Consider the following 26,974-nt stretch of genomic DNA (forward strand, 5'->3'; position numbering starts at 1 on the left):
GACATACACTAGCAAAATAAATAAACCACCTGCAGGAGACTATCTGCCCTGGCACAACTAGTGTGGCTGTGAGGGATTACATATGCCGTGGGTGATCTATTGGGTATGGCCAAAATTGGTGTCATTTGAACAGCTCTTGAGGAAGACTTTAAGCCTGTTAAAGAGTGAGAATAATCCCTGGCATGAATAGAAGTATTTTAAATCTGTGAGAAAACTCACAGTCCAAGAGTCAACTCACACCCACAGAGTGTACTGGACACGCTGCAGACAAGCATTCTCGGGGCCAGACGCGGCCTTATAAGGTGGCCTGATATTTTCTCATGGCCCAGGCCACCCTCCAAAAATATCCAGGGACAGAAGAAGAGCGGGAACTGACCTCCCTGAATGTTTCAGAGATTAACAAGCAGGCTCTCCATTAAGCAGGAGCACTAACACCTGCTTTATGACCAGCTCCAATATCTCTCATTTCAAAACCAGGCAGCCTGCGCAGTCCCAGCCAGGGAGGTCTCCGCAGGAAGAGAACAGCTGGAGCCTCAGAGCTCAAATCCAAACTGGGGTTTTTTGCTCTAAAAAAGTGTTATTTCCTGTACCCCTCCAGAACATGAGGCTGCCTTTACTTTATATGGACAGTAGAAGTCTGTGACTGACCTTTATTAGTGTGCCTTTCTGCCCTTGGGTCAAAGCTGTGTTCCAAACGCCTTGGATTCCCCAGACCCCCAATCGCTTGTGAGGTGCTGCCCCCCAGTGGGGCCACCTAGCTACGACAACACGGAGGCGGAAATGGCCTTAGAGCTTTACTAAGTCCAGCATGAAAAAGCATCTGGATTGCATTCACGGTCATAGATAGATGTGGAAGCGCTGCCATGGTAATAAGTCCATGTTCTGGAATTAGCGAACAGAAAACACAATTTCCAAACATAAACAGATTTATGAAACGGGTATTAGGTGCTTAAAGTACACTGCCTCTCACATATTTTATTTTTGCTTATCAAGTGACTCAGGGTGAACTGCCTTTTTTGTGGGGGGAAAAAAGATTATTTTTGGTAATGAGATCTTACCCTGTAACAGTAAGGGGTATTTCTCTAAATTTGAAAAAAAAAAAAAACCAACCCAGATTAGCTTCTCACATGTTTAAATCAAAGTGTAGGTCAAAAAAACCCACACAGCTCTCTTCCAACTCTGGTTCCTAGTTGCAGGCAGGGGAATGTTAATAGGTATAGCTATTTTTGGTAATAGATGTTTAGAACAGTTTCTTCACCACTAAACTGTATAACAACGAACCAGTCTATTTGTAATGCTGGGATAAAAAAATATAAGGAATTGCAAAGCTAGTTTCTTCATTCTGGTTAAAGGCAACAGAACAACACAGAGGTATTTTCGGAATACTGCGTGTGTAACAGTGGGTCTAAATTATACCAATGGTAATTCCTAAGGCTGGAGCTTATGTTAACATAGTACACATAATTGCCATAAAATATGACAATGACAAATTACAAAGACCTGGCTGGTTTCCCATTGCCACTCTAAGATGGAAAGGTTGTATTTTCTGGATAGCCTCTACTATTAACTTTACCATCTGTTCCTCAGTTTCAGCTGAAATAATTTTCTTTTCATAAATGTGCCTATCTCCGAAGTAGATTAACTCTGTATGAGGAGAGAGGCTGTTCTAACCACTATGCTGGTAATTTCTAACTGTGACCAGACAGCATTCAGAAAAAATATGCTCCTCTTTGGAACATTTTTCCACAGTCCTGGACAAGGGTGACTCAGGTGGGCTCATGCCCCTGCTGAGGCATCCTGAGACCACCTAGAGAAATACCTAGAAAGGGACTGGCACATGGACACACTAGCACGCTTGAGGTGAGGAAATCCGGGGTCTAGAACTCGCGGGCTGGAGAAGCCGAGCTGAGTATCCTCTCAGTCTTTCTCCCCGCCTGTCACTGTGTGTAAAGCAGTTTCTAGGATTGCTCTGTGCTTGGAAGTGTTTTTAGGAGGAGGTACTGGACCGCTTGACTGAGTACTTGTTTTATAAGGTGAACACTGCTGGGCAACAGTATTTCCTCTCTCAACTTATATTAGAAAAATTAGATTAAAACTCACATACATACACACTGTAAGACAAGGGCCCTCCATCTTTTACTGATTAATTTTTTATTTCTCCTGGTCACCTATATGATGAATCTGTCTTGTCCCTCTGCAGCCAGATTGGAGACTAGCGAGGTAAGCTTGAAGACTGACTGCTAGGAAGAATGATTTTTTTGAAATCTCTTAATATAATTTGTCTGCTTTTCCTTTAAGTGTAGAACCATTATGAAGAGCAGAAATCGATTTAAAAACTTTTAAGAAAGAGCTAGAATCTATAATGGAACTGAAACTTCCATAATCCTACAATACCATTTTCAGGCCAACTCAGTGTGAAAAATCACCAGATCTACTGGTCAAATATCAAATCCAGGCAGAGCACACATTAGTTTATTTTGAAATGCAACACAGATCAGTATTTTATGAATACAACTTATTACTACATTATCAGGTAAAAACAGCTTCCAAATGCATGCATAGAAAGTTAAGCATAGTCTTTGAACTCCTTATTTCTAAATATACAAAAAATACATTTAAATTATATAATTTTAGTGAATCAAAGACTTATAAAATTACAGTTTTGGTTTTCACAACATAGAAAAAATATAAAAATGACTTTATATATGGTTGTATAATTTTTTACCCAAATTTCAAAGGAGCGGTATGTACCGATTTTGTCTTACAATGCTTTATCCAAAACTCAGAATTGAAACTAATTTGTAGGTTGTACCACATCGATGCCAACCTTTTATTATAAATGAATAACCAAAAACACAAGTGGAAGTGAGGGCACAATCTCTTCACATGCCTCAAAGCTACACCTTCTAAGCCCTTCCTGTTGGAAGTTTGCTCCAGAGAAACGTTTCCAACAGGTGGATGTGCTTTATTCCATGACTAACTCTATACGGAGCCTCTGAAAACTGTCAGTACGTGTTAAATGAATGACCCCAACCTTAGCAAACAGAACACAGCAAGATGCAGATTAGCAGCTTGTGTCGATACAGCACTACTGCATATCTCAAAGAATTCTCTGCCAGAAGGTGGTCCCCGAAGGGGGGGAACTGAAACACCCAATCAGGTAGGGGTTGGAGGGGGGCAGATGATGCCTTTGACTCTGCCCGGAAATGAAAGTGGTTAAGTCTGACAAAATACCCACCAAAACACCACCTTCCTCATCCACACCTTATAAGAAGATGTGATATCCGGTGGGGTTAGATGTTCTCAGTCCATAAACGAACACCACCACTTCCAAAGAGAAATGAATTCACATTAGAGATAAAGAAACCAGTTACTGAGAGAGGTGACTGAAGGACACAGTGCATGCCTTACTTATCTGCAATGAGCATTTTAAATGTTGACGGACAAAAACACACACTGGGGTTGAGACCCTTTTTGAGAAGGGAGTTGTTCACTGCGTTCTTGCTGTCAAAGTTCAATTTGATGCATGACCACTATTTGTGACAGATTGTTTTTCATAAATAGTGACAAATTATAATAGAGAGGACCGAATAAAACTCCCAATCCAGCAGTCCTGGAAAATTTGCATTTCTCATCCCATCTTCTGTAACTATTTCAAACACAAATGAAAAAAATCTTACTCAACTTAAGTAATAAGGCTAATATAACCCACATTGATTCTATTTTATGGTAGAAAAACATTTTGGAAAAATAAGAGAAAAAGGCATGAAAAATAATCTTCCCACGTTTTGTTTATCAAATACAAGAATAGATTCTAATCTCACCACACCCAAGTCAAGAGTGCTGCCTTTAAGAAGCAGAATTTTAATGATCAATTCAAAATTAATGTATTATACATCTGCTTGCATTAAACTTCAGGCTGCATATTTTCTTCTCATTTTCATCTTTATTTTCAAGCTTCTATTAAAATGAGCATTTAAAAGTTTTCCATTATGACACCCTTCTAATATTCGTAATTATACTTTAGTTGATAACCAATCAGTAAGCTAGTAAGCTAGACTTTTAAAAGATCAACCAATTAAAAAAAAAAAAAGGGGAAAATGTTCCCGTAAAGAACACTGTATATTTAAAATCTAATGCATGTCTAAACTTGGGCTTTACATTTTCATCCAACTCTTGAAAAGTCTTAAATGCACAGTTTAGCAATTATAGTATGTAGACAAGACGTTAATTAGACAATGTCCATATGTCCAAAGTATTTCTTGGCTGCTCCAAAATGCGGGGACGATACTACTTTTAGTTCATGACTGCCCAACTGGAACATTTCACTGCCTCTGGACTTACAACTTGGTGGGAATTACATAGCACCATAATAAGGAAAAGTATACAAACAGAAGAGCTGAATAAGAACGTGAAAGTAAAATAATAAGGGTACATAAACCCATTCCTGATTGTTCTTCCAAACTCCATTTCTAGAGTAACACCTTCCATGTGCTTTCAAGAACAGATTCTCTACTTCTGTGCACTAGACTGGCTTCAGGTCCCTAAGCAAGAATAGTTCCTGGCAAACTCCTTACTCAGGGTGTTCTGAGAATGGTACTGTGAAAGGTACCTGTCATTGACTAGCTACTGAGCTTTCCCTTCCTCAGAACTGTCCAGTTTTGTTAAAATAGGATTGAGGTTGAGCCCCAGTTAAGGTAGCTTCTCTACAATATACACATACTTATTAAATTCAAGCACATTTCGTAGTGGCAAGCAGTAATGACTCGAATGAAAACAAAACGGTTCTAGTTGTTTTCTGATTATAGGCACTACCCCAAAGTTTCACAGACATGTACATTGTATAATTCATTCACTAGATATCAGGGGAAGGTCCCAGCCATAACTTCAGAGCATGCCAGAGAACAAACGGCTTCCAGCATGCAGTCAAGCGCTTAGAGAGGGGATGCTAAACACACTGCAGACTGAGACGTACCTGCTCCAAGCTGGGCATTCAGTGGGCGCAACTTCATGGGTCAGACTGTAACGCTCAAGTGTTTAGTGTTACAGATCTTTTATTTATCAGACATATGAAGGAAACAGGAGGATATAAAATGCCAAATCCCTTTCCAGCGCCATCATAAATATTGGGAACTTCTGGTTGAAAGAGCATGCTGAAATGGACCGGCCAGGATGTTTTATGTAACAGCTTTTGTTTTTTTGTTTTGTTTTTTAGAAAACCCCAGGCCCACATGACACTGGATTTTGGTTTATTTATTTATTTTTTTAGTATTTAAAAATAGTTCTTACTTATTTTCTATGAAACGTATTGGGAACTGAAAAAGTCTGCAGCATTTTTTGTCATTGGAAAGTTTGTTTCTGGGGATGTGCAGGAAGAAGGAACTATTCAAATTTCTTGTGTTCTTCAGTATGAGAAAGGATCTTTCTTCTCTGGTGTATCATGTGGAAGTATAACTGGGGAAAAACTGCAAAGAAGAGAGAGAACTGGTTAAGGAGATGATTTAAAACCACAGGTTCTACGTAAAGCACATGGACTTGAGGTCCTCTCTGACTCCGACCACTTTCTCTCCCAGCAACGAAGGATGGTAACAAGACGGGCTTGGAGAAAGAAGAAAAACACAAAGAAACTTCGTTTCCTGCTTTAGCCGAGGGGGAAGGTAACGTGGACTGGAGTGTCAGATACCACTGCCACTGGCATTACCAATCAGGATGCCACGGAGCTGCCAAATAATACTCTTTACACAAGCTCATGCTATCTGCACACTTATTCTCTGATTTCCCAACAACCAGGGGGTGAATTCTAGTGCTAGAGTTACTATTCCTGTTCACAGAGGAGGAATGGAAGCCTCAGAGAGGCTGGGCATTTGCCTGCGGTCTCACAGCAAATCACTGACAGTCAGGACCAGGCTCCGTGCTCCTGACCCTCAGTCTCACCCTCCCTGTCCCCCTGCTCTGTCACCCAGGAGGATGTCCCAAAGGTACTTCCAGAGAAATGCTGTTCTTTGGGAAGACCGCGGAGTGGTGTTTGATCTGAACACCACTAAGCCACGTTTGGATGTGAAAAGCAAACCCTTACGCACTGGAGATTCTGTTCTTGGTCATTTCATAAGTTACTTTAAAAAGGACTGGCTCTCGATTGAACAGGGTGGTGCTGCCTGGGAGGATGGAGTGGGGATATTACTGGCATTCAGTGCAAGGGGCCAGTAATGCCAACATCCACACTACGTGACAGTCCTCCGTGACTAAGAGCTGTCCCATCCCAAAGGCCTACAGTGTCCCTGTTGGGAGATGCCAGCTTAAGCTATCTGACCTTCACAAGGTTACTGTAAACTGGGGGTTCAAAAACCACATAAAATATTCCAGTGAGATGGTCTTGGACGTACACCATCCACCTTCCCAACGGCTCCACTCTCTGTATTTTAGACAGTAACCTGTGTTTTGGGGGAGGTGATTTCTACTACTGCCAACTCTTCTCTGACAGTTTCTTTCTTTCCAAATGGGTTCCAAGTTGGCCAAATGTCAAACGATCCTCCCAAAGTACCAAGACATCAGTGGGTGTGTGCACACAGATTTGATAAACTGCAGAGGAGGCCTCGGCGCTGAACAGCGCTGCCATCCACTCCACTCACTATTTGCAGGCAGGAAGTTATTCACAGAAAAGACCCAGCTTGTGCATAAAATTCAACAGTGAGAGAACTATTTTGGTATGAACACCAGAAAACTTGACAAGCTCTATAATCTAAAAACTGGAAGTAAGGATATAATTAAACCATAAGGAATGCTAATTGTAATCATTTAAAACTGTGAGGCTAGTCACATTTCTATAGATATACTTTAGTAAAGGGAAACTTTGCAGCAAAGAACGCTAAGGACTTTTCCACTGGCTGCATTTGTGATTATGTCACTCATATAAAGTGTGGCTATGGACCCACAGGGTCTGACGTAGGACAACAATCCAAAAGCCATTCAATAGGCCTTTAGTGGCAACCAGATGCCTAAATATACCTTCATCCTCATGCAAGGGCCTGCCAGCTACGAGGCTCCTGGTCAGGACTGGGGAGCAGATATGGCCCTTTCATTTTGTTATATTCTTCCAGAAGTTGCTCAGTGCCCAGGAGAAAGAAATGTGTGGGGGAGACGGGGAAAATGGGAGTACTTGGGCTAGAGATTCTCTGTTCCTCTGGCAGTGACTCCCTGGTGACCAGAACTTGGGGGACACTGTCTCCATCTCAATTACTCACATGGTCACACCAGCTACAGTGACTGAAATAATTCCAGATGCATGGTTGCCTGCTTTTAACTACGCTGAAAATCTCAACCTGACAACAGGCTGTTCAGAATTCCAGCCTCTGCTCTTATAGTTTAGGACATGTAGGATGGAGATGGCGGCTATGCATGTGTCCGTCCTGTTGTGCCGGAGGGTGGGTGGGTGGGTGGCTGCAGTGTCACTGGGCACACCTTCCTGTAAGGAGAAGGGCGCTCTTAAGACTTGAAGGCAGAGGGCAACTGGAAACACTCTGTTTGGGGCAAGTTCCTTCTGTTTCTCTAATAATCAGAGGGCGGTTATGGTTACTGACAACGTGGACAGTGCCCTGCTTCTTGGTGACCCTACCCTCTATCACTGTTTCTCGTTTCTCTCTGCCTTTTTTAAACCCCAGCCCTGCAGCTAGCTTTCACCAATTTGCAAAAGGGGGAGGGCAGGTAATGTAAACAGATACTGTCCATACTCATACTGCAGCTGCAGCAGAGGAGAGGAACACCCCAAAGGGAATCCAAAGCACCCCAATGTGAGAAAACTCCCAGGGCTGCGGCTCACAGGCCACGCACAACATGGCCTGCAGGTACGACAGTGCAACATCTGGTCAGGGCCGTAACGAAGAGGTGCTGCTTTCTAAGACATGTACATCACCCACGTCCCATGAGAGGGGATTGAAAGAAACCTAAGTTGTGGAAGGGAACCCAGATTTGGTAAAGAAGGCTGCATGGCAACAGCAACCTCTCCTGACTGCATTTTCTTCTTATAAATACAAAGTTTTGGAAAGTTGGAAACGTGCAGTTGGCTGGAATGAACTGTACAAACTGGTCTCAGTATTAACAACATAAACTACTAAAAACATTCAGGGCCACTGGCTCAGGCCAGAAGCACAGTGAGCGCCAGCAGACACGAGTGATGTGCAGCAGTACAGGGTCTGCGCTGCCATCTTGAGCCTGGGTGGGGAGTTAGGGATTTGAAGGGAACCTTTTAATCTCTGTCCTTGAAATGAATCCTTTTTTTGTCCTACAGGAGTTAAGCTACCTTAGAAATGAAAGAGTATGGACTTTAACCAAGCCAAGTTCTCTCATTAAAAAGAGGCTGAGAATGGTAGAAGAGGGAAGGATTGAGGTTCGGAAAGCAGACGCTGGCTGAGAGGAGTTTCCCTGCTCTAAGACAGCTGACTCTTAGGTCTGTGCTCTCTTCTCTTCTAAGGCCACGAAGGAAAATCCCACAGAACTGGGTTTGTTTTCCTCCAGGAATCCTGTCATCCTGTGCTTGACCAGGCCCCTTCTCTACCGAGAGGTCAGCAGGGTGAGGCAAAAGGTTGGCTCTGGTTGGCCCCCGTGGCACAAAGAGACTAGGAGGTGCAGAGTGCCCTGAGCTTCCCGGAGAACTGCTCCTGGAATACAGCCCCACCTGCAACAGACCGGAAACCTGGCAGCACCTCTGAGGTAGGGCCCAGGTTTCCATTAATGGGGCACTTCGTTACTGGTTTGATTTCATGATAGTCTCCTGGCCCCGTTCCCAGTTATCCAACACAGCATTTATCTCCATTTAAAGACTTATGCTGAATTTAAATACATCTTGTGGTACTCATCAGGATAATACTGGTTAGCCTGGGTGTGGCAAAACTGCAGTTAGGAATTGTTGCTCTAGAGACTGGAAATGAAACACAATCGGAAAGGTGAGAAGCTCTAAGTTAATTCTTACTACTTAAATTTTTACACTCTTCCATATTTATCTTTTGTTTGAAAATCAACTACCTTTTACATTTGGAGAGAGATGGCCTTTAGCCACCCTGGTTCCAGCAACAGAGAGGAGGACTTGATTGCTACTAAAGGGTGTAAAAGGAATCACAAAGCAGAAGTGCGTCCAAGAACCTCTCCAAGCTAAATGTTCACAAGAAACTGGGATGTCGTTTTTTTCCCTCAAAGTGTATGAAATGCATTTTTCCACAAGGGGACACAAGCTTGTCACCTGTGACTGTTAGGATGATTCATTCAGTTAATGCTGTGGGCTGAAGAAAAATCCAACCTTCCAGTCTGAATTTAACCTGAGGTTTAGGGGAGAATATAGCATCTTACAGCCTAAAATAAGATTCAGAGTCATAATGCCAACGGAAGTAGCTAAGGGAGAAGAAGCATTCAGTTTACTTGGCCTTGGGTAAAACAGTACTTTTGGATATGTGGAAATCAATTATAGGATAGAAACTGAACATCAGAATTTGAGTAAAGGAGTAAACAACTCTTCATCCTCAGCAAACCAGACTCACTTCAGGGAAGCCTCAAACGTGGCCTTTTCTCTCTGTTAATGTGCTGGTAGGCAGATTTGAGTATCTATATATTTAAACCTTCAGCAGGACTATTAAAATAATCGGAAACTATCCTGAAGAGAATGCTATGTCCTGTTCAGATGACTTTGTTTATTTCCAAAAAAGAAATAAAGAAAAATTAATCAATTAATCTATTTTTATTTTACTTGTTTCTAGTCAACTACCAATTCCTTAAAAGTGAAGTAATGTTTATTTTGATATAGCGCAAGTGTAAAACTCTCTCTACAGTGTTTTTCAAATACCATAACAAGCAGCTTTTAAGAGACTGAAAAAGTCAAGGTAAGGTCTCTAATGGTTTCTTTTTTTGCTTTCCACTCAGTCCTTTCCTCCAATAGGCAGTTAACCTATGCTGACATTCACTGTGTCACACACACACACTAAGGGCTGCATTTTAGCAGCTGAGAGGAATTCATCTTTATTCAGTTACTACCAGAGAAAACTCTCTGGCAGTCAGCTTCAATGAAAACCAAAGCATCCCCGATAAATTAGATTTATGGTGTAAAAACAACCAAAGGCATTTAACTCTAGCTATTGTTGAGCCAATTTTTAAAACATAAATAAATATATGCATAAATATCTACTTACGTGGAATGTAAGAGATCATTATCAGAATTAGGAATGCATAATAATCAAAGGAGAAATTGTATTTGTTAGGTAAACTGATGGAGTACAGGCCAGCCTGTCTGACAAAGGGCAACGCGGCATATATTGTGAGCAATTCTCCGGACACTCCCATTGGGTACAGCACAATGAAGAGTGTGTACCTAAAACAAAACAAAATATTCATTACTGAGGTGTGAAGCCAGCTTCAGTAGAAAGATGCACCCTCCCACCCCCACAACCAGTACTGATTGTAAGTAATCAGTACTGGTCTTGTAGAACGCTACTGTTTATACACTTTGCTGTTTACCCACTGCTTAAATTCAGGTTTTACAAGCCAGTTTTTGAAAAGGGCCAAAGCAGGTATGTTTCTGAATGTTCTAAAATAAAATGTATTTGGTCAGCCTCAAAATCTGGCCTGACTAAATAAACAACTCTTCAAAACAACCCCCTAAAATAACTGAGATGATGTCAAATACTGGTAAAGTAGGGGCATGGAGTCATGGTTCATACTGAAGGGTCCTGCCTCATAGGTGGGTGTGGGTTTCGGGGGGAAGGTGTTGAAACAAGGTGTCCAAGAATCCCTACAATGCACACCAATTCTGGTCTCTGGACTGAAAAAAGCAGCATATCCAATGTGTATATTCTGCAAAGTTTTCAAAAGCCTGTACATGCTATTGTGAAAAATAAAATACATGCTAAGTTTAAAAAATATTAAAAATTTTATGATAGCTTTGGTCATTATGTAATTTTCCAGTCCCCCTCCCCCCCCCAAAAAAACCCAATTACTATCACATGGGTGACTCTACACAATTTTCTTCACTTTAAAAAGGAGTTTCTCATGCTTTAAAAAGAATTTTGGAGAGGCTCACCCTATGGAACTAACTGGAAGCCATTCTGAGGTGTAAGTATTGCTAAATAAATCATCAGCTCATGTTTAAAAAGCCTTTGGCTGTTTGTGGCTGACAGTAAATACTGGACTCTAAACCTCCACATACAGGAAATATGCTGACGAAAGAAAGATATGTTCTCCGCTGTCAGCTTCAGCCATCCTTAGGAGGGTGGAAGAGCACGACTCTTGCAGGGGCCACAGAGGGAATCTTTCTCTAATACTAAAAGCAGGGTTTGGTCAATAAACTTGCCCTATAACTAGGATAGACAGCTTTCTATTTTCCTATCAGCTTTGCTGCCCAACTTGGTTAGAAACCACTATACTTTTCCCATTCTCCTTTTCCTAATACAAATGTTTACTGGGTGGGGGAGGGGGGGTGAAAAAAAAAGGAAAGAAAAAGACGTTCCCATGCTTTGGAAACATTTGGTTTATGTCTCTGTTTAATCATTAAACTCACAAATTGTCTAGGAACCACCGTTTTCCTTTTATGAAACGAGGCACTTTGGCCCCAAGGACAATTTTGATCCTTTGGCTTTGTCACTCATTCCTGTAGTCATCTCTAACTCAGAAAGTTGCTCACAACTGTGTCACAGGTTAGTTCAGACAATCAGATGAATGATCAGAAATTCACCAAATTCATAACAAATACTATTGTTAAAAATAATCAAAGCAAACTAAACTGATAATATGCTAAAAGTGCCCTGTAACACTTGTTATTAATTAAAGAGTAATTTAAGAATCATTGTGTTGGAAAAACTGAGACAGGAATTGGACTTGGTCCCAAAAAACCATCATAATGGCAGAAGCTCATCGGTACAGTTTTCTATGGACAAAAAAGACGCTCTATCAAATCACTATTGAATAATTTAACTGAGAGAATTGATCCCAAATAAATCACTTAAGTAGAGATAAAAAATTTAAAAGTGTTTTTATAAATCACAGTTATATAGTCACTTGCCCTGATGAAATCCACAGAGCAGAATTTTATCCAACCCCTACCTCACACAAGTTTTAGAAATAAAAAACAGTATTTAGGCAATAAAGAAAAAGTACAGCACTTCAAAAGTTAGTCTTCATTCCTGTACTTCTTTACCTGGCCCATTTGATGAGGTAAGGCAGATGGTTTAACAGACTGAATGTATAAAAGGAGTAACGGATAATTTCTGTGATGGTCCAGGCAATAACAAACAGGAGGACACTGTCTTCACTCTGGACCTGTAGGAAAAGCAAGACAAAGGAAAAAGCAAACACACAAAACATTTTAACAAAGAAGCACTCACAATGTGGAGAGCGGAGTCCTTTCCCCCTTGTTGAGCTGGTGGGGTTGAAGTCAATACAGCTCCTTGTCTGTAACCTCAGGGCCCACAGCACAGGAAGAGCTTGCCACATAAAGAATACAGACATGTCTATGACAACAACTGCAGAGCCAAGGGACGAGGGGCAAGTGAGAAGAAACTCGGCTTACTGATGAGTAAGATACAGGGAGGGGGGATTACCTGAGCTGGAGCCCACAGGGAGAAACAAACACGATGAGGGAGTTCTGCGTGTTTGCTTGCTGACATGATGTGGAGAATGTGAACCGGTGTTGTGGGAGCCAAGAACACTTAGGCAAGACAGTAGAAGGGTAAACTGGTGAAAAGCTTGGGATCCATTAATAAGAATTTTAATTTGATTTCCATGACAATTTGGAATCCACCGAAATTTCAGAGAAGGGCAACATAATGATAAAAACACAACTGAGGATGAAGCTAATTCCCTGGGCAGGATGAATTCATGTCAGGAAAGCTGGAGATCGTCTATGAGGCAAGTCCATTTATTCTCTCCCACTGGTGACTTCTGATCCCAGATGAGCCTGGTTTAACTCAGGGATTACAGAGGCTTCCATGCTGATCACAGGAGGTGGCTAAAGCCAGAAGAATTTTGGAATTCTCAGCCTCCTCTGAAGTTGTTTTCATGCTGAAAAACCAATATACTTCTAATAAGGCTCCTTAGTCAGTCAGTTCAGTCACTTAGTTGTGTCTGACTCTTTGCGACCCCATGGACTGCAGCATGCCAGGCTTGCTTGTCCATCACCAACTCCTGGAGCTTACTCAAACTCATGGCCATTGAGTCGGTGATGCCATCCAACCATCTCATCCTCTGTTGCCCCCTTCTCCTCAAGCCTTCAATCTTTCCTAGTATCAGGGTCTTTTTCAATGAGTCAGTTCTTCAGATCAGGTGACCAAAGTACTGGAGTTTCAGCTTCAGCATCAGTCCCTCCAATGAATATTCAGGACTGATTTTCTTTAGGATTGACTGGTTTGATCTCCTTGCAGTCCAAGGACTCTCAAGTCTTCTCCAGCACCAACTCAAAAGCGTCAATTCTTTGGTTCTCAGCTTTCTTTATAGTCCAACTCTCACATCCTACATCACTACTGGAAAAACCATAGCTTTGACTAGATGGACCTTTTTCAGCAAAGTAATATCTCTGTCTAGGTTGGTCATAGCTTTTCTTCCAAGGAGCAAGCGTCTTTTAATTTCATGGCTGCAGTCACCATCTGCATTGATTTTGGAGCCCCCAAAATAAAGTCTCTCACTGACTTCTTAGGTATTTTCATTTTAGGGGATGTTCTCATGATATGCCTCAGACTGCAAATCTTGCAAGAACATTTATTACTGTGGTATTAACTTTCAGCACACCCAGCCTTCCCACTCCAGCTAAGTTTATGATGATCCTTTACGCTTGAAAACCAATAGTAAGAATAAGAAACAACTTTGCACCTCAATTCACTTATATTTTCTTACATCCAAAAAGGGCAGTTAGAGAGTTGTATGTGAATAAGAAATTCCACTGAGCAAACCAAACAAACATCATTTACAAGATCTTCTCTGTCTTACTCCTAACAGCTAATATAACACAAGCACGGCACTGTAACCTTAACTTTTGCTTCTCTGCGTTTGGAATGTTACTGAGCACTTCTATTCTTCCTCAGAAAGTGAGCATGGAACGATCTGCCTACACAATGAAATAAGCAGTCATTTACATACCGATTAGCTAAACTGCTCTGACAAAGAACTTCATAAATCCACAGTCACTATTCTCTAAAATAGTAAGAATTTCATACTGTCAAGAGCGAGAATACTTTTTGTTTTCCTGGTGCTCTTATATTAGCCAAAGTAAAGCAAAAGCTAAACCCCTTTAAAGCTTTCATGTTTCATTTTTCAGTCTGTCCGCAAATCCTTGCTTAAAACCCATCTATACCAAAATATAATTTCAAAGCACACTTTGCCTTTTTTTGATATACTTTGTAATCCTCATCTTAAGGAGATATACTTTTACAGCTATGGGCTGAAAGCCTTCCTCAAAGATCTTTAGGCTATAACAGAAGTTCTTCTCTAAAATTGTGCATTGTAATAGTCTTGAAAGCGGGAAGCGTGTTTTATTCATTTTTTGATTCCCAAAAGCACTTTGTGCTTTTCACAAGTAGGAGCTCAACAGATATCTGTGGAGCAAAACAATTCAATCCTAATCAGCTGCCTGCGCTCTGATACCTGATACTAGTTTCTGTGTAGTCTTGGAGGCTTTTAAATAGGGAGAAGCAGATAAGCAAGCCCCCCAGCCTTCTGCTCTGGTCCAGTCTAGAAGGTATTTGATTCACACACACCTTCAGTTAGACCAAAAGGACTGCGACAAACTCAGACTCAGGAGGAATGTGAAAACAGTCTGTTCCCAGAATCCAGCTGTGAAGACCATGTCATCATTTTAAAAAGCCTGCTGCTGCTAAGTCACGTCAGTCGTGTCCGACTCTGTGAGACCCCATAGACAGCAGCCTACCAGGCTCCGCTGTCCCTGGGATTCTCCAGGCAAGAATACTGGAGTGGGTTGCCATTTCCTTCTCCAATGCATGAAAGTGAAAAGTGAAAGTGAAGTCGCTCAGTCATGTCCGACTCAGCGACCCCATGGACTGAAGCCTACCAGGCTCCTCCATCCACAGGATTTTCCAGGCAAGAGTACTGGAGTGGGTTGCCATTGCCTTCTCCGTTAAAAGCCTAAGGATAGGGAAAATGACCGTTTTGCACAAATGATATCTTCAGATCTACAGGAAGTACAACATGTTATTAAGAAGGAGCTCATATAAAGTCAGAGATCAAGCTTGTCTAATTTGCAGATAACTATGAACTGAACTGAACTGAACTGAACTGATCCAGTAACACAAAATAGGGGTAGAATGGAATGAGTTAAAATGAGTTAATGAGTTAAAGAGACCAATGAGCAGTTTGGGCTAGGTTGACCAAAAATGTTTTGAAGCCATGTTTCAAAGCTGCATGCCCTCACTCACAGCACAAATGAGGATGTGGGCATGGGGCAAGCAGGTCAGCCAGGAAATCTTCCTTTGCTTGGGGCAGTGAGCTGTGTGTTGGACCCTCCATACTGCAGACGGCAGGTTTCAGCCCCCTGCTCTACAGTGAGAGAGGAGGCATGGGGAGTGGGTGGCTTGTGTAATTTAGCCAAGGGAGTTTACACAGAAATTCAAGCTTGAGAAATAAATGGGCACAAGAGAAAAACCTTTATACACAAACAGCATCATATGTTGGACTTAAAAAGGCTCAGGGAGTATCAGTACATGAAAAGCTGTCATTTTTATTACATTCAAAGAAAAACAGATGGTGCCACACAAGCAAATCTCTATGAAGAAACCCTATTCTTCTTAGCCTTTTGGAACCTACTGCTCACCACTCTGGTTATTTCAAAGAAATCCCCTGATCAAGCTTGCTGGTAAGACTTCTCTCTTCTTGATACCCCTTTCATTTGTGAAGAGAAGAGATTCTGGTAAACTCTAGGAGATGAAGACTAGAGTCCGTTCTTGGCAGAACTGTGAAGAGTATGTTTATCTTTCTCCTCTGGCTGCCATAAAAAAACACCATAGTCTGGGTGGCTCAAACAGTAGAAACGTCTTTTCTCACAGTTTTAGAATTCCAAGAGCAGGGTGCCACCATGCTTGCTTCCTTGTGAGGACCCTTTTCCTTGTTCATTCCAGGTGCCTCAATTAAATGGAATGATATTATGTTTCCTTCTGCATCTGGCTTGTTTCATTGAGTATAATGTTTTCAAGGTTCATCCCTGTTGAAGCCATGTATCAGAATTTCCCTCCTTTTAAAGGTTGAATATTATACTGTATGTAAATACCACACTTTGTTTAATGATTCAATTACTGATGGACATTTGCATTGCTTCCACCTTCTGGCTGCTGCTATGTACATGAGTGTACAAATATCTATTTGAGCACCTCTTTTTTCAATTCTGTTGGGTATGCCTAGAAGTGGAATTGTTAGGTCATATAATACTATGTTTAGCTTTCTGAAGAACTGCCAAACTGTTTTCCACATTGGCTACATCATTTTACATTCTTACCAACAGTGCAAAAAGGTTCCAATTTCTTCACTTGTTTACCACCATTTTGCTATTTTCCTTTTTCTTTCCTGACAGTAACCATCCTAATGAGTACAAAGTGGCATCTCACTGTAGTGTTGGTATGCATTTTTTCATATACTTATCAGTCATCTGTGTATCTTCTTTTGAGAAATATCTTTTGCTCATTTTTAACTTTGGGGGAAATAATCTTTTTAATAATTATGATGACAACAGCAGTAAAATAATTCTACATAATAGTATAATTGAATAATAGTATAACTGAATTCATACTATATGCCAAGCACTTTTGAACATATATTACCTCTTCGAATTCCCATTTTACAGATGGGAAAAATGAGGTTTACAGATGTTGAACCCAGCCTGTGCCCCCAAACTCTGAACAGTTCTGACTTGTCTTCCTGGGGTTCACACACACCCATACCCCTGCTGCTGTGGGGAGAATATCCCTCTTGCAGTTGAGGATGAGGAGGTGAGGGAGAGACACAGAGGTGGCAGGCTGAAGACATGGCTAGTGTGGATGGAAAATCAGCTACATGTTGTAAATAAATAAACCGAGTAAATAAAACAATATAGTTCAAAAAATGGGACTTCTTGCCATTGGAACAGGTATTTACAAACATGGAAGGGAGAACTCTAGAAAGAATACCATGGTGTTGGATTGTAATTGGAGGAACTGGTATGAGCCCATGATTTTACAACAGATTTATACACTTATATACATATATAAACTATACATTGAATATATATTTACACACATTTATACACACAATGATATACTTTTAGATGTACATGTGTATGAGTATACATATATGTATATGTTGTTGCTGTTCAGTTGCTATGTTGTGCCCAGCTCTGACCCTGTGGACTGTAACACACCAGGCTCCTCTGTCCTCCACTATCTCCTGGAGTTTGCTCAAATTCATGCCCATTGAGTCCATGATTATATCTAATCATCTCATCCTCTGTCTTCTTCTCCTTCTGCCTTTCATCTTTCCCAGCATCAGGGTCTATTCCAATGAGCTGGCCTCTTCACATCATGTGGCCAAAGTATTGGAGCTTCAGCATCAGTCCTTCCAGTGAATTTTCAGGGTTGATTTCCTTTAAGATTGACTGGCTTGATCTACTTGCAGTCCAAGGGACTCTCAAGAGTCTTCTCCAGCACCACAATCTGAAAGCATTAATTCTTCAGTGCTCAGCCTTCTTTATGGTCCAGCTCTCGCATCTGTACATGACTACTGGAAAAACCACAGCTTTGACTATACAGACCTTTGTCCGCAAAGTGAGATAGATCTCTGCTTTTTAACACTATTCTAGGTTTGTCATAGCATTTCTTCCAAGGAGTAAGCGTCTTTTAATTTCATGTCTGCAGTCACTGTCCTCTGACTTTGGAGCCCAAGAAAATAATACGTGTCACTGCTTCCATTTTCTCCTTCTATTTGCCATGCAGTGATGGGACCTTAGTTTTTTTAATGCTGAGTTTTAAGCCAGGTTTTTCACTCTCTTCTTTCACCCTCATCAAGAGGCTCTTTAGTTCCTCTTTACTTTCTGCCATTAGAGTGGTATCATCTGCATATCTAAGGTTGTTGATATTTCTCCCAGCAATCTTGATTTCAGCTTGTGATTCATTCAGCTTGGTATTTCGCACGATGTACTCTGCATACAAGTTGAACAAACAGGGTGACAATATACAGCCTTGACATATTCCTTTCCCAATTTTGAACCAGTCAGTCATTCCATCTAAGTTTCTGTTGCTTCTTGACCCATATACAGATTTCTCAGGAGACAGGTAAGGTGGTCTGGTATTCCCGTCTCTTTAAAAATTTTCCATAGTTTGCCGTGATCCACACAGTCAAAGGCTTTAGCATAGTCAATGAAGCAGATGTTTTTCTGGAATTCCCTTGCTTTCTCCATGATCCAGTTAATGTTGGCAACTTGACCTCTGGTTCTGCTGCCTCTTGGAAAACTAGCTTGTACATTTGGAAGTTCTCAATTCACGTACTACTAAAGCCTAGCTTGAAGGATTTTGAGCATAACCTTGCTAGCATATGACATGAGTGCAATTATATGGCAGTGTGAACATTCTTTGGCATTGCCCTTCTTTGGGACTGGAATGAAAACTGATTGTTCCCAGTCCTGTGGCCACTGCTGAGTTTTCCAAGTTTGATGACATACTGAGTATAGCACTTTAACAGCATCATCTTTTAGGATCTGAAATAGCTCAGCTGGAATTCCATCATGTCCACTAGCTTTGTTCGTAGTAATGCTTCCTAAGGCCTACTTGACTTTACACTCCAGGAAGTCCGGCTCTAGGTGAGTGACCATACCATCGTGGTTGTCTGGGTCATTAAGACCTTTTTTGTATAGTTCTTCTGTGTATTCTTGCCACCTCTTCTGTTTCTATTAGGTCCGTACCATTTCTGTCCTTTATTGTGCCAATTCTTATATGAAATGTTTCCTTGATCTCTCCAGTTTTCTTGAAGAGATCTCTGATGTTTCCCATTCTATTGTTTTCCTCTACTTCCAGTACTCCAAGGCCAAACTTGCCATTCACAAAGGGAAAAAAAAGGACACTGTTTAGACTGTTAGTGAAACCTGAGTGAAGTCTGTGGGGGGATGGTAGTATTTTATCAGTTTTGGCTTCCGTACTGGAGGGTTGTATGCAGGTGATGTAGGAGAGTGTCTGAAACACGCACTTGAGTATTTAGGGGGGACAGGACATCATGTACAGCTTGCTCTCAAGGTTCAGGGAAAAAACGATATGCAAATACAGAGGAGTAGGTGACGGAACAAATGTAGTAAAATGTCAATAGTTGGAGAATCTGAATGAAGGAAACATGAGAGTCTTTTGTACTGTTCTAATTTAAAGTTTCTGTATACCTGAAGTGATTTTCAAATAAATTATTTTAAAATATCACCTGAGTAGTAAGCAACCACTTTGGGGACATAATTAGAAGCAAACAATATCACCTGGTTTCTATAAATTGCCTTTGATGTGAAGAATCTGAATCTGCTGGAAGAGGCGGGCTACATAACCATAAAAGAATATGTAAAAACATTTATAACAAAAACTGTCAATAAAAGCACACTTGAGACAGAACAATAGATTTAATGCTGAGGCTGAACTGGCATCCGAATTACTGCTGTCTTATACTTTAAGTACCCCAAGGGCAGGTCCAAAAACTCCCTTTGAAGAAGGGGTTAGCTTACTTAAAAGGCAAAATGAGATTTTCAATAAATGCCTTAGATTAGGATAATAATGATGATTAAGAGAATGATAACTCCCATTAGCAGGGCTAATTATCCCTTAAGTATGGTAAAAGTAATTATGTATAAATCTTCACCAGCTAACTGTGAAACTATTTTAATAAGTATAAAGAATTCATTCCTATGTGAACAGTCAATTATATCTGTTTTAAAAGTCAATTATATCTCTGCTTCAGGACACAGAGAAGAATTCAGTACAGTTATATAAAAATTGTCACTGAAAGTTTGGGAAAAGACAAGGTTACATTATAGCTAATATGTAACTAACATTTACTGAGCACCTACTAAGTGCCAGGCACTGTTCTAAATGCTTTATACATATTAACACATTGTACCTCCAGGACCACCCAATGAGGAGGAACAAGTGGGCCTGGGAGACTAGAACAGCTCCTTAGGAGCTGGACCAGGCTGGTGTACCCCTCAGCTGGGCAGCTGGAGTGTGACACGTGGTGCCAGCAGCCTGTCTTTCCTGCCTTGTCAGTTACCCTACTCTAAGGCACTGCTTGACTCTGCTCCTGAGCAAGCCCTGTGAAGGCAGCACCTGTGATTTCTCTTTTCCATGCATCCTAGTGCTGAGCACGATACCAGAGCAGACAAGGCATTGAATAAGTATTTAGCTGACCTGTCTGCAGCCTGGCCTGCACGTTCTCTGCCTTGGCTGGAATAGCCTTGGGTGAGGAGGGCTGGGCACCTGGGAGAGTGAGGTCACAGGGCTACTGCCTTGAGAGTGACGTCAGCAGAAGGTTTGGGTTGGGGCACAGGACGGTTCTGACGACAATCCTGGTCCTTTCCATAACTTTATTTTTTTGGAACAAAAATGTAACTCATTTAGTTATCTACTTAAAAGGAATGTCCTCCTTGATAAGAAATTGAAATGTAATAAATACTGACGTGTGGTGGTTAAAAAAAAAAAATGTCTGGATAAGTGTTGGGCTTTTCACATGGCAACTGCATATGTAAAGTATCCATGATTTAATGTTTAGGGGGAAGGGATGAGGCAGAGGGTGAGATGTATGGAGAGAGTAACATGGAAATTTACAATACTATATGTAAAATAGATAGCCGGTGGGAATTTGCTGTATGACTCGGAACTCAAACAGGAGCTCTACGACAATCTGGAAGGGTGGGATGGGGAGGGAGAATCGGAAGGGAGGGAACAAGAGTGTACCTATAGCTCATTCTTGCTGATGTATGACAGAAAACCACAAAATTCTGTAAAGCAATTATCCTTCAATTAAAAAATAAAATAAAAACTTATGATAGGATACACAGTAAACAAACCAGAAAATAATACTCCTTTTATATGGAAAATGTGAGTTATATTAATATACTTCCCTTTTAAAGGAGAGAAAAATATGCAACTATATAGATTTTTCTTAACCAACAATGACAAGGGGGACTGATTAAAAATTATTTCCATTACAACACAATAACTAAGAACTACTCTTTAATATGGATGATGGCCTAGTTAAATGTTTTGGCTTACCAAAACAAGTCTTGGTCATGAAATTAACTTTTCTGAACATGCAATGAGAAAAATGTATAAGCATGCAGTAAATAGGCAACGCACAGTCATTTCTGCATTTATGACAAAATCAGACATGCAGGTCTGAAAGCTAAAATGTTCCCATTAGTCCAACTTTGATGCTACTATCTGCTCAGCCCATTTCCCGGGAAATATGAAGAAAGAATGGCAATTTCCTACAACTAGCCTCTTCTTCAATCACTGCAACTCTGGAACCAAACAGACCTCCAGGCTTCCAGGCTGCATGTCCTTATCCTTTCCCAGCTTCAACATCCTCATATGGAAACTGAGGTAACATATTTGCCCTTGCATGGGTTCACATGAGGTTAGAAAAACCTATCAAGGACTCAGTAAAGTGCTGCTGCTGCTGCTGCTAAGTCACTTCAGTCGTGTCCGACTCTGTGCGACCCGAGACAGCAGCCCATCAGGCTCCACCGGCCCCTGGGATTCTCCAGGCAAGACCACTGGAGTGGGTTGCCATTTCCTTCTCCAATGCATGAAAGTGAAAAGTGAAAGTGAAGTCGCTCAGTCGTGTCCGACTCTTAGCGACCCCATGGACTGAAGCCTACCAGGCTCCTCCGCCCATGAGATTTTCCAGGCAAAAGTACTGGAGTGGGGTGCCATCGCCTTCTCTGAGTAAAGTGCTAGCCATTCATACATAGCAGTTATTATTTTTATTCCATGAAAGAAAAATTCAATTCAACAAACATTTATTAAGTTTCTACTATCTATGCTAGTCACTGCTGGGATCCAGTACAGGCTGGTGGCTGCCTCTTAGGCTTCATTACCAAAATAATATTTTGTCATTGTGTTTTCTGTTAAGTGTTAAAGCATTAGCCTGTACCAAATCTGGGATGTCTAAGGATCTCACCAGCTGCTAGCCTTTCCCAATGTTCTTCCTAAATTCAGTTTGATTCTCTCAGCTCCAAAGAGCATGTTATTAACAGTTTTCATGCAACTATTATTACCTTCAACCAAACTCAAGTATAAGGACTGCATCAGAAAACAGTCATTAATTAGTTCCACCTTGACCATATATATCCAATACAGCCTAAGTATTCTATGAAGCAACAGTCCTTTATTGCCAAGAGAGCCTGAGATCAATATGCCCAGCAGAAGGTTACTGTGGTCTCATGGGGAGAGCTGGTGCAGTCACCCCACAGTCTGCCCCCAGACCTCTAAATGCATCATCCCAGTGTGCCTACTCAACACTCTAGAGGGGACAAGATGGATCACTGTCAGAAGTGTAACTGATGTGGTCAAAAGAACATGAAATGAGCAATATACACTGTGAAATGTCATGGTTCTTTTGTTCTATGATGGTTTAATAATTGCAAAAATGTAAGACAGAAAATAAAAACAAAGGCTTTGATATCATCTCTTGGAACATAAATATTAAAACAATGCCCATAATCCTGGATCACAAATGTTTTGTTTGAGTTTGTACAGTGCTTTAAAAAATATTTGAGCCATAAAAAAAAAAAAAAAAAATATTTGAGCCAGTTTTTTAAGTTGAGAGATTTCACATTAAAAAAATCTGTATTTATGCTTTTTTCTTAAAAAAAAAAAAAAAAGTGACTGCATAAGACTAGATCAATTTGCCAATTACTAGCTGAGGTGAGCACCACCTTTGTTCTGAGATGATGTAGATGTTCTAGTCATCCTATTCTTCTTGAAATTTCTTTTAACACCCACCTGGGGGACAGACATCTGATACCAGTTGATAAGCTCTGCTACTGATGGCAAGGTGCTACATAAATGTAACATGACTATTTGAAAAACTCCAAAATCAAAAAAAGTATTTAGTATATTAAAAACTTGGTTAATTTGATTAGTGTTTACACTTGAGGCTCTCAACATGTACTGCTTTGAAACACTGACCTCAAAGAAAGATTCCTTAAACTTGGCTTAACAAGACAGCACCAATGCAAAAGGCAAAAGAGAGGCATAGTTGTCAGGTTTTCAGCTATTGTGGTAATATTTTTGCCAGAGCAAAATACAGTAAAGGGGAGAAGATACCAAAACTCATCCTGTTAAAAACAAATGTTTATGGCGGCAATGTAAAGAAAAGATAAGTTACAAGTCTTTAATGCATCAAGCCTAATAATTAGTCTCCTCCCTCCCTTTCAAATGCAGGCATATCCTCAGCATGCTTCCACACACATCCACATGTGGCTATCAAGTCACGTCTTACAAATTCCCGAAGTGCACCAGGGTTTCACTTCAGACTTGAAAGGGCTCCATTCTCTGGAAAATGCAGACGACTTAGTAATATGCTTAATTTTATCTGTAATGCATCACAGCTTTTAATGAGAGCTTCCTGACTATACAGGGCTTCTTGACATGGGTAGGTAAAAAAGGTTATTGAGTCCTCCTCCTGGAAGCCATAGAAATATACTTCATAGATACTTCATGGGAGCAGGGGAATGGGGATTTCTTCAGGTTCCCCTGTTGTCTTCAAGGTTCCCACCGAGACCAGTTACCTGCTGCATTCACTGTGCACGTCAACTGCCAAGAGACTGAATGCACTGGTATTCTTGTCAATTTATGTATTTTTAAATGATCTGGTATTTCACATTCATGCTGAAAATATAGTTATATTAAAAAAGCAACAGTATACAAAGGACCACTTTGGCAAAGGAGCAGATAATTTATGAGACAGTTCCTCCTCCTACATATTAAAAGTTTTCAAATGAATATTAATCAATGCTTTAAAAATTCCACTTATTGTACCGTGGAGCACACCTATTTAAAAGCCGTTTATTGCTAATAATTTTTAACTTTCCTTGACTCTGCTGATATATTTTACCAATGCTCACGATGCATGCCAATCATCTTTTACAGTGTGAGGTGAGAATCTTTGAGCTCATAGGGATAATAATGTTGACTATATTTCTAAGGTATCCTTGAAGTCAAATAGGAGAGGCAAGGTCTGTGAAATGGTTTTCAGCAAAGCCAGACATGGGACATGGTATCATGGTGACTCCACTGCAAAGGCCCAACTCCAGGTCTCTGCAAGGTGGAGTCTGTATGACCTCCTACCTCACCAGTTAATGAACTGCTATCTTTGCAACAGATGAGAATACCACACAGTTTCCCACACCTGCAATCAGGATTTTTATAAGAGTTTAATCTAGCCTTGAACAACAGTAAAAAAAAAAAAAAAAAGAAAAAAGAGTTTAATTTAGAGTACTAAAAGAATTCCTGGATTTAAAGAACACAGCATACCAAGTATGTCATATAAATTTCCTGTGGCTACTTGTTTTTTTTCTTTTAAATCATACAATCTTGTACATGAGATAAAATATATGAAAACCTAATTGACTGAAATAAAGAAAATGGTAAATATTGTGTTGGCCAAAAAGTTTGAGATTTTCCATAAGATGTTACAGAAAACTTCGAATGAACTTTCTGGCCAACCCAATAATATTACCCTGAACAACTACAGCTACACTGTCCCATGCAGTAAGCTCCAGTTACACGTGGCTGTTTGAAATTAAATTACATTAAATTCAGTTCCTTAGTCACTCAGGGTTATTTCAAGGGTTCAATATGTGCACACATACAACTAGGAGCTACTATGTTGAACAGCATAGGCACAGAACATTTTTTTCATTGCTAAAAATTCCTATGGACAGTCCCAGGATAGAAGAAATATTCAAAAGAAAAATGTTTGTAACCAACATGCTTCTATCACTATACAGAAGCAAAAAATTACCCTTTTTGGCTTGAAATAAACATCTGAATTCACTTTACTCTCAAATCATGGATGAAAACTGGTTTTCGTGTCAGAATTGACTTATTGGTAACTCTCCACTGACAGTGCAAGTTGACAGCAGAGCTCAAACAACAGGCTTACTTCCCTGAGCCATTCTTCAACTTAAGCTGAACAGACAACCAAGGTGAAACCACTGAGGCTCTCATGGGAAATCTCAGTGTAAATATCATCTCAGTTGTTTCTTTGGGAAACAAAGGTAACACTTTTTTTTTCTTTTTCCACTCTTATTTCTTTTCCATGAGAGTTTCCCGTGCCAAGAGTCAAACATCTTTGTGAATCTCAGGACTTCACCTATCCAGATTTGGCTCTAAATAGGCTTCCTACTGTTTGTAAGTGGCAGCAATTACATATGTTAACATACTACCCAATAGTTTGAAAACATCTTATGCCCGAAGAGGATGAATTCCACCAACAAGTTTCTTTGTTAAAAACTTCATTATCAAAAATAGGAGGAAAGTAGGAGACACCACTGACACATCCAGAACATGAGTCAAATGGGGATAGAAGGGTATTAGCATAATATTTTAAAAGACTAACTGAATCTTGGGGACACAAAAAATCTGGAAGTTCTGGAGCAGAAGGAAAGGAAGAGGCCAACACTGCTCAGCCTGAAGGGCTCGGGCACGTGCTGGGCAGTCTGGACTAGGCAGGCAGGCAGGTCTGGCTTTGGGTCCCAGAAGAACCTCCTGACAGTGGGACACTTTCCTTTGAGCTGACAGGTCAGGCCCTAGCCCTTCCTGCCCTGCGTGACACCCTCCCAAATGAGGATAACTATGCAGTCTTGCAGGGAATTTGTCTGATGTAACTGCTCCCCCTCATGCCAGAACTGAGAAACGGGAACGAAGGATGTCAGAGACAGCCCTTGGGGTAAGAGAGCAAAAGAAAGTCCTGAGAAACTTCAAGTGTAAGGGTGTTTGTAGGGCAGGGTCACCAACGGAGAAGGGTGAAGAGGAGTGGCCAGAAGAGAAAAAGATTAACATTAAACACAAATGAAACTGATTTCCTGATTTTGTTGAGCCTGGAACCCATTCAATTCTTAATTGAAAAATGGGGCTATGTTCTTGTAGGGTGTAGTGGTAATTCTGGCTTGCATGGTTTAAGATGTTTTATTTTAAACAAAACTGACTTAATCATCAAAGAAAAAAGTATAATACACTTTGAACAAAGGAGTTCCACTGGAGTTTTCCAAGGGCTACAAAAGAACCAAGGCAATGGGAGAAAGGTGCAACATGAGATGTCAGAAGTGAACTGACACAGAACCCAAAAGGATCTAAATATTTTTCAATATTTTGAAATAAAATTTTTATACACAGTTCAAGAAAATGTTGGAAAGGGACAGAAAAACACTCAGAGAAAAATAGACAACCTGATTTTGCTCAAATCACCTAAGCTAAATATACACAATGTTAGAGTGAACCATCTAGCAAGGAGAAAAGTAACATTTTCTTTATGTGTCCATTATTAACAGATGCAGAAGTGGCATTAAATTACTGCTACATCTGTCTTGGAGTTGTCTAAAGTCTGACAGCGTCTGATTAGCTATCAAATGATGAAGTTTTTCTACCTTTAGGAGAAGTGCTAATTTTAAAAGTGAAGGTGATGCAAATCCACCTACAGAAATATTTAAAATAGAAAGTAAGGGAATAGATAGAGTAGGGTGGAGAACTTTAGACACTCAGCACTCAGGGGGCCAAAAGATACTGAATGTATCCCAATGTCTTTTGTTGGCAGAGCTGAAACATCACTGGAAAAAGGTCCCTGAGAAGACGACAGTGGCATGGCACAACGTGCCCTAGAGACACAGCCTCTCAGCTTCCCATCTGAACGATGGGGATGAGAAGGTGCCCTGCCTCCCCCACTGAAAGGCCGAGTTCATGGATGGCCACTGGGGACACTGAGGAGCATGTGCAGCGAC

At 40.7% G+C, this 26,974-nt stretch overlaps 1 protein-coding gene across 1 annotated transcript in view; it reads right to left on the reverse strand.

The window, feature by feature from the left end:
• Window positions 1–2,445: 2,445 nt before the first annotated feature.
• HACD2 (3-hydroxyacyl-CoA dehydratase 2) overlaps window positions 2,446–26,974 on the reverse strand; it is an 89,378-nt gene continuing 64,849 nt past the window's right edge. Inside the window, exons 5-7 of the mRNA XM_061408003.1 lie at window positions 12,173–12,294; window positions 10,173–10,351; window positions 2,446–5,465 (exon numbers count right to left, since the gene is read on the reverse strand). Coding sequence (XP_061263987.1) covers window positions 5,383–5,465; window positions 10,173–10,351; window positions 12,173–12,294 — 384 coding nt within the window. The 3' untranslated portion in view covers window positions 2,446–5,382. The remainder of the gene's footprint in view (window positions 5,466–10,172; window positions 10,352–12,172; window positions 12,295–26,974) is intronic.

The sequence above is a fragment of the Bos javanicus genome, chromosome 1, assembly GCF_032452875.1.
Source record: "Bos javanicus breed banteng chromosome 1, ARS-OSU_banteng_1.0, whole genome shotgun sequence".
NCBI classification, from domain to species: domain Eukaryota; kingdom Metazoa; phylum Chordata; class Mammalia; order Artiodactyla; family Bovidae; genus Bos; species Bos javanicus.